General features: G+C 34.1%; 2 protein-coding genes across 2 annotated transcripts in view; one reads left to right on the top strand and one right to left on the bottom strand.

Annotated features, from left to right (window-relative positions):
• Nucleotides 1-17,545, bottom strand: part of Syt7 (Synaptotagmin 7) — a 180,903-nt gene that overhangs the window by 153,151 nt on the left and 10,207 nt on the right. The window contains exon 2 of the mRNA XM_088031961.1: nt 14,197-14,358. The gene's annotated coding sequence lies outside the window, so the exon portion shown is untranslated. The remainder of the gene's footprint in view (nt 1-14,196; nt 14,359-17,545) is intronic.
• LOC148177576 (uncharacterized) lies at nt 46-2,308 on the top strand. The gene is made up of 4 exons (XM_088033371.1): nt 46-53; nt 99-106; nt 165-220; nt 275-2,308. Exons 1-4 carry the CDS (start codon nt 46-48, stop codon nt 2,306-2,308), a joined length of 2,106 nt encoding a protein of 701 aa, XP_087889497.1.

A 17,545-nucleotide genomic window follows, 5' to 3' on the forward strand; every position in this document is an offset into this window, starting at 1 on the left:
GTTGCTTCTGTGGTTTTTAAATGATATAAATACATAAACACTGAAATGTTTTTGTAACTCCTATAAAAATAAATATATTTATTTACTTCTGTGGTCAGAACGACACGTGTCACAAAGATAAAAACCAATATAAAAACTCAAGACAACTGTTGAAAAAAAAATAGTACCGAAAAACCATTGCAAACATCCAGAAGGACGAAAAAAAATGACGGAAAATGACGTAAGTATAAACCATTTCCAATTGTTTTTTATTCTATTTTAATATTTCTTCTAGATTCAATCTTTATTTAAGTCTATTGAAAAAGGGGACTTAACAGAGGTAATCTCATCCCTTTCCAAATGTGATAATATAAATGCTCTTAGAGAAGACACTACCCAGAAAACACTACTGGCATGGGCTATTTTTTCTAAAAAACCCAAAATTGTCAAAGCATTAATCTACTACAAAATAGATGTCAATGAATATAGTGGTATTGCAACACCTTTGAGAATGGCAGTGGAAGCAGAATCTGAAGAAATGGTCCGTGATCTACTTGCAGCAGGTGCGAATGTAAATGAACAATTAGGATGGCATAGTTTGACGCTTCTAGAAACAGCAGCACAGAAGAACAATTTTGCTATCATAAAGATGTTGATTGATCATGGTGTAAAAATCATTTTAACTCCATCTTTAAGTAAAAGTATCATTGATGTCAACAACATGGTTGCTTTGAATTATCTGCATCAGAATGGACTGAATATCAACGAAAAATTTGATGGCAATAGAACCCTTCTTTGGATTGCCGTCGCGTATAATAACACTGCAATGGTAAAATGGCTTTTGAACAATGGGGCCAAGTTTTCTATTCCTTCAGCTTTTACAGTGGCGGTGGAAAAAGGTAACATGGAGATAGTACAACTTCTTCTGAACAAAGGAGGCAATGTCAATTTCCAGTACACAAAAGCAGACAACCTTTTAGTGAAAGCTATCCACGGCCAGAATCCTTTTTATATTGTAAAAGAACTGATGGCTCACAAAGCGAATCCTAATCTAGCTTCTCAAGGAACTTTACCTTTGGTTGAGGCCGTGAAACGAAGCCGACTTGATATAATAGAGACTCTTCTTAAAGAAGGTGGAAACCCAAATTTGGAAAGTTCCAAAGGAGTTTTACCTCTGATTCAAGCCATCGAACAAAACCAAGACAATATCGTTGCATGTTTGTTAGAAGGAGGTGCCAACCCAAATTTGAAAAACGCGCAAGGAGTTTTACCACTGGTCAATGCTGTCGAACTAAAGCAAGCCGAAATCGTCAAACTTTTACTTGAAAAAGGTGCAAATCCGAATGTTGAAAATCCCAAAGGAGATTCGCCTTTGATGCAAGCCATCAAAGATAAACAGGAAAAAATAGTTGCACTTTTGTTGGAAAAAGGTGCAAACCCAAAATTGAAAGACAAAAATTCGACTGTACCGTTAATGAAGTCTATAGAGTTGGAACAAATTGAGATTTCCAAAAATTTGGTGAACCATGGAGCGGATGTAAATTTAGCCGACGCAGAAGGTAATTTACCACTAATGGAGGCTCTTAAGACCCAGCAATTTGAACTTGTTTTACATATGCTTGACAAAGGTGCAAAAGTGAACATTGTCGACAAAAATGGAATTTCCCCTCTATTGAGAACTTTACGTTTGAATCAATCTGATGTTGGTCTTTCATTACTAGGGAAAGGAGCTGATCCCAACTTTGCAGATAAAGATGGTAATGTGCCTTTAATAACCGCAGTCAATAAAAACCAAGACCAAATCGTCACAAAACTGCTTGCGAGTGAAGCAGACACCAATGTAACAGACAAAGAAGGAAAGGGTCCTCTAACTCTCGCCATCGAACTACGAAGAAAAGACGTCACAAAAGTGTTAATTCTGGGTGGAGTTACAAAACCTTTTGATCACGAAACTCTTCTCTTTAAGTGTATTGAACAGAAGAACGAGGATGGTGTTAAATTTTTGGTCAATAAGAAACCCAAAATGGATGCTTTTAGTGATTCCGGTTTCACACCGCTGACCAAAAGTGTGCAAATGGAACATTGCGAAATTGCGAAAATCTTAATCAAAAACGGAGCCAAAATTGATCAAGTGGATGGTAATCAGAAAACGGCATTGAAGTTAGCTTTGAGGAAAAATAATATGGAAATTGTAAATCTTCTTGTTTCTTCAGGATGTGACTTGGAACTGCATAAAGAAGAGTTGGATAAGGCCGCTGAGAAGGACGATGATTTTCGATTTTACTTAGAAGCAGAACGAGAAAAACGCAAGAAAATTTCGTCCGAATAAATTGAAACTCTCTTTAAAATGTAATTTTACAAATTTATAAAAATTCAATGCAAGGTTCGAACTGTAAAAAGTCCACGTTGCTTTTTTGCCGTTCGTTTCTCTTTACCAATCATGGCACTAAATTGAATTTCCTCTTTCCCCGAAAACGAGCAAAATTAGAGCCAACTCGTGATATCAATAACAATAAAAACCCCTATACAATAAAGTCTCTTCCCTACTTATCTACAGTGTGATATTCTAAACATTTTTCGCCCTTCTCAACAAATTTTTCTCCACAGTCTCGTTACCGTGCAAATAGCCACCCAAGACCTGGAAAAAGCGATAGTAAACTAGTAGTTATCTTTATTTGTACGTATCATTATCGTGCCTCTGTCTTTCTCTTTCCGTACCGACAAACAACAATCAAGGAAGGTCACGCTAAATTTCTCCAATTTTCTTAGGTTGATTAAACTCCACAGATATGTGCTAAAAATAAAAAAAATCGCTCGGAGTATTTTTTTATAAACTTTCCTTGATTTATTAGAGTTTGCAGCTCCGTTTCCCTCTCACATTCAAAAGAGTGTGGCCACGCTCATTGCAATAAATAAAAGAAAAAGATCATTGGAAATCCATAATGGAAACTTTTCCACCCTCCCTAAAAGTTATTTTACACCCCTCATCGCACAACAACGACTCCTTCATGTAATTGAGTCGTAACAATGAAATTGCAAAGATCCCAATTTAAATCAAGCCCTAAACTGTTGACTTTGTGTACTTAGAAAGGGTAATAAAATACGCATTCTTGACATTTTCCAGTTTCGCTTGCCGACTTGTTTGTCAACGTTCCTCCTGTTTCGTAACACGAGTCCATTAAAGTAAAATCCAGGACCGGACTTGGTGGCGATAAATCACGACAGATGTTGAGGAAAGTTGGTACAATTTTTACTAAATTTACATTTTGCCCAGTTGACTCTTTTTGATGATGTGCGCTGTTTGAATATAAATTAAGTTGGGTGGATATTTTAATTTATTGGTGAAGGGTTAAATGTGAAAGGTCGGCGGTGGAGACGCAATATGTAAAGATAATCGACGGTGTCCTTTGGGTAATTTAATCGGAACTGGATTTCCATGTCCAAAAAGGACGAGAATGGGTCTGTGTTTGTTTAAACGAAATTTCTAACGTATCGTCAACTGACAGTAATTTTTGTGCTACGTCGCCAGCGTTGTAACAAAATTTCTATTAGAAGAATAACAAAAATATGAGTATCCCAGCAAATACTTTATGCAAATAGAACATGACAAAATGCATGTTGTTTCAAACTAATTCAATATTTAAACTACGCTATTGACGCAAATGAAATGATATAAATCCTAATATATCCCGATCATTGCTACCAACGTCATCATTAAATAGTTCTGTGTATCTTAATGCAATTAATTTCAGTTGAAGTTAAATGGGAAAATCAATTAAAATGCCACAAATATTTTAATAAAATCTATTTCTCACTCGTGTGGGAGAGAGCGCCCTCGGTTCAATCAGTGAAAAAACTCCACATCAAACCGTCAAAACCAGAACGAGGTAGAAATAAAATTTGTCTTTATAAAAATTGAATTAAAATTGAATTTGCCGACTCTCTACTAAAACAAAATCAAATTATGAATCCGCATATGCTTCGAAAAAAATTTCTCATCCTGTTTCCTTCGTAATATCTTAATTAAAACTAAAGGCCGATTAAGCCGTTTAAGAAGATTTCCCGCTCAAACATCTCGGAAAATTTTTAACAAGCCGAGATAGAAGAAGAAAAATGAGAACGCGAGCTCGGAGTTTAAATTACTCGAGAAAATATGCGCCCGGAACAATCCGGGAGGTCTCACTTTTTAATAATATTAATAAAAATCTGCCGGAGTTATAAAACATAGTTGCAAGTTCTAATATTAAAAGCGCGGAACTTTTAAGATCAACATTTTATCAGGTAAATCCGAGATTAACATCCATTTAATCATAGAGCTGCCTGTCTTCTCTGCAACATAATTTAAAGTTTAAATTGATGTGGTACCCCGGAGTGTTGTTTCAACTCATCCAAGTTTTTCGTTGTAAAGGTATTTTGTCCGAAACTGTGTCACCATGTTCGCTAATTAAGAAAACTTCATTACCGACGTCTTAACTAGCCCCTGTAAACAACCCTTAATTATGTAAGGTGGGGAAGTCCCTCGAGAGTCGTTTCTACAAACTATTCCCCTTCAATTTAACAATGTTAATAATAATAACGTTAAATAAGTAAAAGTGTGACATTGTGAAGTTCGCAGCGCCCTCTCATAACTCAATTTGACTCGCTTCCCATTATCGGCTGCCTTTGATGAAACCTCACCTTTCTCATTGACAAATAACGCGATCGTGTAGTCTAATATCGCTCTGAATGTGATTAGTCTCGAACTAATTACATAATGTAATTAAACGTACCGTAATCAAGCCTTTAATTGCTGGTCGCTAATGTTTCCGTTGACGTAAAGTGATTAAAGGACACCAGGTGGGTTTGATAAAAAATCATTTTTTCGGTGAAAAATGAAACGAGCCTTCGCGGATTCACCACTGGTGGGAACAAAACCGGACTCAAAGCTCCATTTTCAATTTTTTAGCCTCCCCCAACTGACCATTTATTGCACTTTTACTATCCCATTTCCGCGCCATTTACCCCAAATCTCAAAATTAATATCACCCCTCAAAAAAAAACAACCGCTTTACACAGAACCCCTGAAACCCGTACAAAGCTACAAAAGACCCTGACCACCCTCAGATCGCTTTGTATTATGGTGTTAACTTCAGCCATTGAAAGCCTAACTTTTCCACTTGACGTCCTCTTTATGAAGACTTGTTAATTAAAGTCAGTCTGGGGTGCTGTTCTCGTGTCATTTGCATAACAGTGAGAATCAGCCTCGAAAAAAAAAGAAAATCTGCAATGCGCCACTTAATTGGCTACTGTTTGGACGAGGGTTGATTCAATTTATTGCTATCAAGGGTTGTGCGGTTTCGATTAAACGGGAAAATTCTCCGTGTTGTTGCGTGTGTTTTATTTCGGGGAGAATGAGGTGTTTGGGAATGTGTGGAGAAGAAAAGGGGGAAAATTATTTAAACCAGAAGAATAAATAAAAGTACCGTAAATCTCTACGAATCTAAAAAAAATTACATATAAAAGACACAAATTTAGAAATATGGATACGCTGATAGTTGATCAACTTAATAAAATTTAAAAAAAATTAAGTTTTATGCATGTTGCAATTTACCTAGGTAAGCAATTTTAAACTATAGAAAAATTTTGAAAATTTTTGTTTTAAAGACAAACTATTTTTTTACTTTTGTCATGATGGAATAACACATTATTTCTTTAAAAATTAACATATTAGAACATAAAATTGAATTTTTAATTTAAAAATAAACCTAAAATTTGCTCAAGTTTCTATTAAATTTCGTATTTCCGGTGATTTACATCCCAAAACAGTGAAATTTAGAGAAATTGTTCCTTTCAATATGTTTACAAACTGTGCTAAATTCAAAAATTTTGAAGTAAAAAATTCTTTTTTGGAAATTTTCATTTTGAAGACAAACCAAAAATTTACTTTGTTTTATAAAAAAATCGCAACTTTGGCAGTTTTAATCCTAAACTAGTTCAATTTCGATGATTTATTATATTTCACATGTTTATTAACTCTGCAAATTTTCAAAAAATTAGAACATTAAACAAAAGTTTTGAAAATTTTTATTTTGAAAATGAGCCAAAAATTTGTACGAGCTTCTATTAAATTCCGTAGTGATTTACATCCCAAACAGTGGAATTTGAAAAAATTGTTTCTTTCATTATGCTTACAAATTGAAACTAAATATCAAAACTTTCAAGAAATTTTCATTTTGAAGAATTTATTTCGTTTTACATAAAAAATTGTAACTTTTTCAGTTTTAATCCTAAACTAGTGAAATGTCGAGGTTTAGTAGTAGATGGACAAAATATTAGAACATAAAATAGAATTTTTAGAAATTTTTATTTTGAAAATAAACCAAGTTCTAGTAATTTCCATCTCAAAACAATAAAATCTTGAGAAATTGTTCCTTTCAGCATGTTTATCTACTGTCCTAAATTTCAAAATTTTTGAGCAAGAAACAGAATTTTTGGAAATTTTCATTTAAAAGACATTTACCAATTGCACTTGATAGCCGTCGCAACACTAAACTATCAGTGACAAAAACGTATTTAGTACTGTTAACAATAAACATGTAGTAATTTATTTTATTTTTATTTTAGAAATTAAAAACGATTTTAGAAATAGCCACAAGTGTTGCCGGACCCAGCAGATAACTTTGAAATAATAGTAAAATAAACTTTAGTAAGTCGGTTATGATTTTCAGTCGAAATTATGGTAACGAGCACCAGAATTTGCATTTTCCACAAAAAAATATGCTTCTCTCAGCAACGAGAAATCGAGATCCACAGCGGGAAAGTGTAAATTTTTAATAAACTTTCAGACATGTCCCGTTACAACGAAAGAATATAAAAACAGCTAAAACCAGGTAAAGCTTTAAAACAGATGAAAATATATCTCATTTTAAACCCCCGAAGTGAAGACACAAATTTTTGCATAATCCAGCTCCTTTTACATGATACAAGATGCAGCTTTGCACTTTGTCCGTTCATTTGACTGGCAAACAAACTTCCAAGAATTTATTCTTTAACATTCATAAAGGGTAGTGAAATAAATCCGACAATATTGTACAAAATTAGACAACAAAGCACGTAGTGTTCCTTTTTCCTCAGTTGACACGGTATAATTTATAATCGAAATAAAAATGTTGGGAAAGTTGACGGTTGTAGGGAGGGCTATAAATATTCGTTCCCCTTTTTTTCAGCTTCGAGTAAAAACTAAACACAACTCTTAAAGTCGGAAGAACAAGATATATCGATCGCGAAGGGACATCTATCATCATTAACAACATTGAAGAGTGCTAGAAATTCGTCAATATACTCAGCTTCCACTATATTCTAAACTACTCGTGCTATTCGCTCAAATCTCTTGTAAAAACAGCCCATAATCGACTTATCCGACTTAAGCTGCTCCATACATCTTTTCCGGTTTCAGCAACACACTTTCCTTGCAGATGGCGCTCTGTCGTTTACTTTACAAGATTTATCGACAACGGCTTTTCAACAACCCGAATTTATGTGATTCGTCTAATTTAAACAATTGATGAAATCACGAGCGAATAAACAGACGGAAAGGGAACACTTTAAGTAAATTGGAAGTGCGGCGAGAGGAATAATTGGCATTCCGCAAATTTTAATTGGTTTGTTCGAGCAATTGGGGGAAATTGGAAATTAAGCGATTTGTTCGGTTCTGAAGACGTTGAAAAACTGTCCCGCGTTTTTCTCCTGTTTTTATCAAATTTTCCGATGTTCTGATTGTTGAACGCGGTAAAATTTACCAATTTTCCTATTGATCTACAAATGAAGCGGGAATTAATACCACTTTAAAACACGCACGTAACAAAACACCATTTTGTATAATGTAATTGTTAAATAAACATTCGATATTGCTTATAAAACACGAATTGTACGCAAAAACAGGTGAAAATAAACACGAAATAAATGTCGCGCCGAATAACTGATAAAGTTGATTTTGATATGCGATGGTTGTCACTTTTCTTCTAAACCCCAAAAATTGAAATTAACCATCTCGTTCTTTTAGGCTCGCAAACTGAGAAATTTCCCGCCATCTGTTATAATTACTCATAATTCTTACATCATTTCCCCCCCATAAAACATCTCCATTCTCTCTTATCCTCCGCCTTCTTTGCTATCGATTCAGCCATGAATTAAATAGAAATGTGTCCATTTTTTCTCCATGAATTTTGTAAACCGCCATCAACGACACCACCTTCAACCTTCATACCACATTCACATACACATCGACTGTCTATAAATTAATCACTCGGTTCGTTTGACTTTTCAGCACCAATTAACAAAGTGGCTTAGATGAAACTGTATAAGGGATGGGGGATGTTATTTACGTTCAACATTGCCCATCTCATTAGTCAGATTATGAAAGTGGTCGAGGTAGAAAAGTAGAGAGAAATGGGTGATAATTAAAAGTCAACAAGACGGGGTTAAACTTTTTGGAAAGTAAAGTTATATTGATTAAAACAAGGAAAAATAAAAGGAGGAACACGAGTGATTATGAATTATTTAATCGGTTCATTATTCATGGTGTAGTGGAGTTCGAACTTTTCTTATTTTCGGAAAATTCCGGCCTGAGTTAAACATTTATAGGGTGGTCAAATATATAATGCTATTTCTATTCAAATATTCAATTTCATAATTTACCGCGTTGGTAATAAACGAACAAGGAATAAATCAGAGGAAGAACGTATGCTTGCTTTTCAAGGCACTTTATAATAAACTACCCTCACTGCATGTCGCATAACGTCCTTTTTACCAGACGCACATGAAATCCCAGAGGACCCCTAAGGGCTTCCGCTAAAACATGGCTATATGTTAATGTTACATGAAGTATGCGACTAAAAGCAGAACGAAGTCGCCTCTGAAGTGGAAGAAAAACGGAAAACAACCAGCTTTTTTTAATGCCAGAGAAAGGTTTTTTTGCTATTAAAAAAGCATAAAAAACATTTTAAATAATTAACAAGTATTCATAACATCATAAGTTTAACGAAACTCGAACGAACTTTTAATTAAGCGGATTTTAGAAGTCAGTCTGTGGATTTCTAAATGACATTGAGCTGATATTAAAAAATAAACAAATAAAAATTAAAGAAATTAAGGGAGAGATTATTAAAGTTAAGCTAAATATTTACGTCAAAAATAAATGTTTTATTAATTTTAGGTTGAAAATTCGTGCTCAATGTTTTATTCGCTTTCTAATTTTCCTCGATCCTTCAGATCTTCGGAAATAATAACGTTCGGGCCCCAGATAAGTCTGATCTCCATATCTTTTTTTTGTAAATTTTCATTTTGAAGACCAAACCAAAAATGTACTTCGTTTTACATAAAAATCGTAATTATGCAGTTTCAATCGTAAAGTAGAGAAATTTAGATAATTTATTACATTTGACATGTTTATTAACTGTGCTAATTTTTGAAATATTAGAACATAAAAGATTTTTTTTAGAAATTATTACTTTGAAAATTAATCAAAAATTTGCACGATTTATGTTTTCGCTTTCTAATTTCCCTCGATCCTTCATTCAGGTTTCTGAAAATAATAACGTTCGTAAGTGTAATATTTTCCTAGGCATATAATTACAATGTTTTTGAGTGTGCTTTTTTCATTCCGTTTGCGCGTTCATTTGAAAGCATGAGAACAAAACGAATCCCGCAAGAAAATGCTAACAAGTTCGGAAATTCGCAACAGCAAATAATGCAAAACCGTAGCGCAGCACTTCTCATGTAAACACGTTAGATAAACAGACTTTTTAGATCACAATTTGACGAGCAATGTGCTGCTTTATTAAGATGTGAAAGCAACATCTGCTTAGGGCTATGTAAATTTCAAATTACGAAACAATAAAAATTAAAAGTAAAAACGAAAGAAAAAGTTTTCATTTACGAAACTGAACGTTTTGATAAATTAAGCAAAGTGGTTTTTCGATAAAGGAAAATACGCAGCGGGTGAATGCAAAAGTTTGTTTTCATATTTTCTCTCGTTATGAACGCCGTGTAATAGAAAATGACAAAAAGACGACTTTTCAGTTATGTTGCGAAATGTGTAGAAAGTAAATTATGTAATTTAGAAATGTCAAAATTGTAAATAACCAAAATAAAACAAAGAAATTGAACTTTAGCAAATACATGTTCAGTCGTAATAATAATAATAATAATAAATGAAACAACAAGTAAAACCAGTGGTTTTAATGTGATCATCGGCGATAATCTTTCTTTCAAATCGTTATCATTTCTAAACCAAATTATCACCATTAATATAATCACCGCAATTTTTCGTTATCGATTTCCCCCATCTCTTTTTTCTTCGATTATCAATTTCACGCTCATCAGCCCGTCCGATCAGACTTAAATTTAGTGCGAAATCGGGACATAAATAAAAGCCTCCAGCAGGAGTCTAAATCCGGACTAATCCTTTGAATGTTGTCCGGATGGAAGTCTTAGTTTGGGGTGGAGTTAATGTTGCAAATTAGTCCTTGGATATCGAAGAGAACCTGAGTGCATTCGATTACAGTCAACCAATCACGTAGCGAACATACATTGAGGAAACTGCGTCGAATTGTTGATTGGGTTTGATTCGTATTCAACTCATATTTTATGCACGCGAGGTTTGGGGTTTTTCGTTGTTGTGAAGAGAATAAATTACTGGGACTTTGAGAGGAAGGTTTTCTACAAGTTTTTTGAGTGTCACATTACTGCCGCCTTCCCTCACATTCCCATTTCAAATTACTTTGTTATTCAAACCTCTTTCATTTCCCCGCTTATGAATATTAATCTGTACAAATTCTCACTTGGATAAAGTGTTAAAACTTCGTTTAATTCGAACTGCTCCAGCAATTTTCTCTTTACAACGAACGAAACTTTCAGGAAACTCTTCAATTGAAGCTGTTAAAGCCGCAATGAAATTATGAGTTTAGAAGGTGGCGACTAATTTGATGAAACACAAATTGAGTCTCATATTTTCTAAGTAAACAAAAAGCTGTGGTACATACGAATTTAATTAAATTAACTCGCAAATGCGATCCTGGCTCTGTTGACCTGATGAGTGATGATGAGCGGAAAAAACTGGACGGTGTCAGTTACTTTCCGTGTTTTTGTAAAAATTAGGCTAATTCAAAATTATAGGTGGTCGAGCGAATTTCGTTTTACCTTTTAATTTTAAGTTCTTATTTTAGTAGTACGAATTATAAAAAATATAGTTTTAAACAGGAGTCCCCAGGAATCCAGATATTCCTAAAATCCCAAGTTTTTTCTTATCATTTTCTGTAAATTTGTTCCCAACACAATCCCATATGTTTTTTATTTGCAGGTAAGATTTTGTCGTTTCTTTTACCCTATTTTTATCTACTGCAACTTCAAATTGAGTTAACACAAGTCGAAGATGCAACACAGAAAGTTTTAATTCAATTTTTCGCCAGTTGGACGTGCCAACCGGAATTTAATTTAAAATTTCCAGCCGGGCAATAAAATATCCAATTATTTATTTAAGACTGTAACAGTATTATTACAGGTTATATCAACTGTAATGCACGATTTCATTTTTTCTGTTTAAAAAATGATGGATGCGCCGGGCTAAATTTCTAAAAATAATTTCACCTGTTTCATAAATAATGATACTGCAGTAGGTTTTAAATTACTTGTGTACCCTCAATCGATAGTGGAGGAACCTATAAACTTTCTTTGATCACTTGAAATGTTAAAAGCGTCTTTTCCCCGAAAGTTTCTGCGTTTTCTATTGCATGACCAAGTCAAAACATGCGACGAGACGTTTTAAAATAATCTAAATTTATAATGTTCCATAAACAAAAAATCGATAGTTTTTAGACAGTCTTCCTTAAATAATTCACCCCAGGAAATCGTTAATTAGGACCGAAAATCTGGAACTTGTCTGAATAATTCATAAATCACGTTAGGGACGCATTTTTCTCCCCTAATTACCCTCTTAAAACATCCCTTTCGGAAATTATTTATGGGTGATATAACGTGACCGGGAAATATAACAAAGCAATAAAAATAACGAGATTGTTCTGTTCGAATTTATTTACTAAAATCGTTGGCGTGAAGTGGCGCATTCTTACATGCTAAATCAATTTCCAGCAGTTGCGGTGCAATAAAGATTTTAGTGCTTGGGGGTGGTTTGATTTTTGCTCCATAAAATCGTATGGAAATCAGCTCAGTTCGTTCAAAAAAACTACTTGAATCAATACGTCAGATTACTAATTTAATTACACGTACCTCCATCACCGTCGCGACGCCCAAAGCCAATACAAAAATCATATCCCCCACTTCACTGACACTGCAAAAAATTCCAAAATTTCCGTCCAAATTAATCCCGAGATTGCGTTTCCGCGAATTAAAACTGGCACCTCAGCGTTATCGAGTTTTTCCGCGCTTTGAATTTCCGCCTTTTCTCGCCTCCTTCTGATCCAATAAATGCGATCGAGTTGTTGCAAAGGAGTTTACAAAAGAAGCTGTCAACTAAATAAAACAAAATTTTTCGGAACGAACGAACGCTCGAATAAATTAAATCTGTAAATATTTCTGCTTATCTGATGTGCGTCAGATCTTGACACGTTTGAGATAACTTTTTTTCATTAAGTCCTTTGTCATGTTTTCGATCGAGGTAATTTTGATGTTAAGCGCTGGTTTTGGTGGAGTGGGCGGCGAGCTTAGAAACAAAAGAGAGACGTTATTAACGCCCACTTTATTACAAATCGCTCGAGGGGAGGTGAGGATTACTGAATTACTATCTAAGTTAGGGTGGGGAACAAGTGAATTTCGGCAATTAAATGCCTCGCTCCCAAGGGGCGGCTTCATGTAGGTATCAAAAACATTGTTAACCAAAAATAACTGTTATAATATAGATACAGGATGTCCGGAAAGTCGCGCACCACCGTGGAACTGTATCATCGAACAATGTCATAGATCACCGAAAAAATGTTAAAAAAAATCCATGTCTTCAATTTTTCGAGGTATGATGGATTGAAGAGGCAAAGTTTGATGCGAAAATTAACGATTTCTGTGCAATAATTTTACGTTCAGATGAATTTGTTACCTAAAGGACATTTTGCGCAAAAGAAAATCGGAAAAAGCTTGTAAGAAATGCCTGAAAACTGTTAACAAGATTTTTGAATCAGCAATCTCGATCAGTGTGGCATCGTTCAAGTGAAACCATAGTTACATTACTCGTTCATGAGCCGATCTGACTAACGCTAACAATACAACAGCAACATTACTATGGCTTTGAATACTGGAAATTTAAATTATGGGGGATACAGTTCTGCAACGTTGCCATTTTCCTAATTTTCTTTTGGTCCTCCTGCAAAAACAGAGAGTCTGGAATTTTTTTTAACATTTTTTTGGTACTCTGGGAGATCACCTAATTACCCCCTTTCAAGGTGGTGCGCCACTTTCCGGACACCCTGTATTTACATAACAAGTGCGGAAAGTGACCAATTTTGCACGAGTGTGAATGTAGATGCACGAGGCGCCAACCGATTGCAGATATTACACGAGTGCAAGAAAAACACTTTCCAATGAGTTATGTACACTATTTTGCCTACGACCTTCCATCATCAGGAAGAAACCAAGTCTTGACAATAGTTCATTTTTTGTCTATTCTAAATGTCATTTTTCTACGTCCTCATAATAAAGGGACGTATTCCACATAATTAGATGTCAAAATTGACTTGTCGAAAACGATCTAACAATTCAATTTTAACATTATGCATGTTGTTTTACAGTAAATCGTCTAGATATTTGAAGCAAAAATTCAAGAGTTACATCTGTATTTTAAAATAACTGGCAATTTTGACAGGTTTGTGCAGGTATATTCATATCACACTAGTGACTTTTCCTTTCGTAAATCGATGTACAAAATCATCAATTTTTGGAGTCATATACATAAGAAAAAATAGCATATAAAACTCGTCTTATAATATACCAATTAAATCACTGAAAAAAAAAACTGTTTTTAAGAATAAAAAATTTAATTTTACGACTTCTATCAATTACTCCCGTCCACCCTTCTCAAAAATTCCATCAAAGTCAAACACCCTTTCCCTTATCCCCAATAATTTCCTATAAACGAGTCACGTCAGGTAATCTCCCGGATTCCGCAGTCGTACAATGAAAATTGCATCCAAAGTCCCACAGCTAGCCGCACGATTACAAGCTACTGCAACTCACCTTTTTATCCCTCTAAGCTCCACCAAAAGACATGGCCGATTGATATCCTTTTTTTTCCCCAAATCCTTGCGGATAAAGCACTACACTTCCACCACTTGACGCGCGGTTAACATTCTCACGACACTCGAATACACCGAACACAGCGAGGCGCCAATGAACAACCTGAAACAAAAACAACAATTATAGGTTGGGGTAAACATCTAGAGGGTTGCGAGATGATGAGATAAAGGGGATGTTATGTTGTTTATAAAGCAAGAGTGTAGTGTTACTGAGTTGAGATTGAGAGGGTGTGTTAGATAAGATCGGGTTTTAAATGTGTGGTTAATTTAAGATCACGTTTTATCGTATCATCACTAAAAATACGTTCGGGAGTAAGAAAAGACATAACTGCACGTTTCCAACGCCCATTGTAATTTCATTTTTAATTTTTATTTGCAAATTTTGTATTAAAAGTGCCAAACGTGCGGCTATAAACATTACCAAGCTAAACTTTATTACCTGTTTAGTAATAACGACGTTATAGACTGGTAAATTATGTAGCAGCAAATTGTGGTGTTTTGTATGGCAGCCATGAAATAAAATTTGTGATGTACATTACATTTCATGGCTATGAACAGGTTAAAACAAGCTCGTAGATTATAGAATAGTAGATTTTCTCTCTAGAAAATAGATCTCTGGGAATAATAAATAAATAGGAAGGAACGTAACGTGATTTAACTTGTTCTGTTAAATTATTCGTGGATTGTAGCTATTTATATAACAAGGACAGCAGGAATTGTGGTGGACGATTTATTGATCTTTGGCAAATTTAAACGCTGAGATTTCTGATTGTCCAAGACTAACAATCTTAACAAATTTTGTCTAAAACTGGATTTAGCTGCCTTTCGGTCTCTAACTCAGGCCCGGTCACTATCTCGCTTATTTATGACGCAATCTTAAAGTATTCGTGCTTATTTTACGCAGAATTTCACGCAAAATCCAAAAAAGCAAAATTTGTTAAGATCGGTCTACAAATAACTGAGTTATGAGCAATCAAAGTTTCGGATACTGAATTTTGAGTTGGAAAATTTTTAAAGCTCAATATCTCCGAAACTACAAAAGATTTTGAGAAACGGTCTGCACCATCGCTTTTCTCGGCCCATTTTACTTTAGAATAAGCTCTCAAAAGTCAAAAATTCGATGGTCAATTTTTTGGGCAAAAAAATTTTGCGACTCAATCGATAAAACATTTTCAAATTTTCGTTTTTCGATCGCCCCTCGTACACTATTCGTTTTATCGATCTGAGATTTGGCCAGTAGACAGATTTTGAGCTCCTCTTTCGATCGATATACATATAATTCAATAATATTAAACCCAGTTTTTGACCCAAAACAGCGTCTTGAAAATGATCCTAAAAACACCGTCTGAAAATCTAATTCGGTCGATAGCTCGTTTATTTGTTACGAAAATTTGGGCTGTATGGGCTAATTTTACGCAGAATTTCGCGCTGAATCCAAAACTACCTTCATTTTTCTCGTCCGTCAACAAATAACTGAATTAGAAGCGTTTAAAATTTCGAGTTGTCATCAGAAGGCCAAAATTTTGAAGGTTCGAAACCGATTTTGCTCAATATTTCCAGAGTTAGGGCGAATATAAATAAACCCTTTTCAAATTCAATTTTCTCGCAATTTTTTAGCCTAGAAATAGATCTTTGATAGTTCAATTTCGAATTTTTTTTTCATTGTAGAAGTTCAGATTCGGTCGCTATCTCACTTATTTATGAAGCAATATTAAAGTATTTGTGCTCATTTTACGCAGAATGTCACGCAGGATCAAAAAAATAAGATTCGTTAAGATCGGTCTACAAATAACTGAGTTATGAGCGATCAAAGTTTCGGATACTGAATTTTGAGTTGGAAAATTTTTAAAGCTCAATATCTCCGAAACTACAAAAGATTTTGAGAAACGGTCTGCACCATCGCTTTTCTCGACCCATTTTACTTTAGAATAAGCTCTCAAAAGTCAAAAATTCGATGGTCAATTTTTTGGGCAAAAAAATTTTGCGACTCAATCGATAAAACATTTTCAAATTTTCGTTTTTCGATCGACCCTCGTAAACTATTCGTTTTATCGATCTGAGATTTGGCCAGTAGACAGATTTTGAGCTCCTCTTTCGATCGATATACATATAATTCAATAATATTAAACCCAGTTTTTGTCCCAAAACAGCGTCTTGAAAATGATCCTAAAAACACCCTCTGAAAATCTAATTCGGTCGATAGCTCGTTTATTTGTTAAAAAAATTTGGGCTGTATGGGCTAATTTTACGCAGAATTTCGCGCTGAATCCAAAACTACCTTCATTTTTCTTGTCCGTCAACAAATAACTGAATTAGAAGCGTTTGAAATTTCGAGTTGTCATCAGAGGGCCAAAATTTTGAAGGTTCGAAACCGATTTTGCTCAATATTTCCAGAGTTAGGGCGAATATAAATAAACCCTTTTCAAATTCAATTTTCTCTCAATTTTTTAGCCTAGAAATAGATCTTTGATAGTTCAATTTCGAATTTTTTTTTTCATTGTAGAAGTTCAGATTCGGTCGCTATCTCACTTATTTATGAAACAATATTAAAGTATTTGTGCTCATTTTACGCAGAATGTCACGCAGGATCAAAAAAATAAGATTCGTTAAGATCAGCCTACAAATAACTGAGTTATGAGCGATCAAAGTTTCGAATATTAATTTTGAGTAGAAAAATTTTCAAAGCTAAATATTTCCCAAACTACAAAAGATTTTGAGAAACGGTTTTTTTTCATAGTTTTTCTCGAGTTATTTTACTTTAGAATCTGCAGAAATGCAGAATGCAGAAATGTAGTAATATATTCCAGACATCCACAATTATAAAAAATCTAAACTGTGCAAAAAATATAGAAAAGTATAGAAAACCAAAAAAATCAGAATTCTTCAAATGTAAAGCGTCTAGAAAATATGAAAGATTCAATGACTATAGGAACACAAAAATCTCTAAATTATTCTAAAAATTGTCAGGATATAGAAAAACATCTACAAGAGAAAAATTAGAATAAATGAAGATACATAATAAACAAATTCAAGACAATATTATAGAAAAACCCAAATTTAGAAATATTGCAAAAAATTCGGAATACCTAAGCAAAAAAATGAAACAAATTGAAATTATGAAAACGAATCTAAATAATACAATTTTCAGCTCTAACCATGAACAATATTTTCCTAAAATTCCATTACTCTGTTCAAAACTGTTACGATAAAAATTTGCAAATAACACTGAAAATAATAATAGAATTTAATACCATCGATAAAATCATAAATTCTGCCATTATCAGATTCCA

Source organism: Gnatocerus cornutus, chromosome 3 (genome assembly GCF_029298725.1).
Source record: "Gnatocerus cornutus isolate USDA-ARS CGAHR chromosome 3, icGnaCorn1.1, whole genome shotgun sequence".
NCBI lineage: Eukaryota > Metazoa > Arthropoda > Insecta > Coleoptera > Tenebrionidae > Gnatocerus > Gnatocerus cornutus.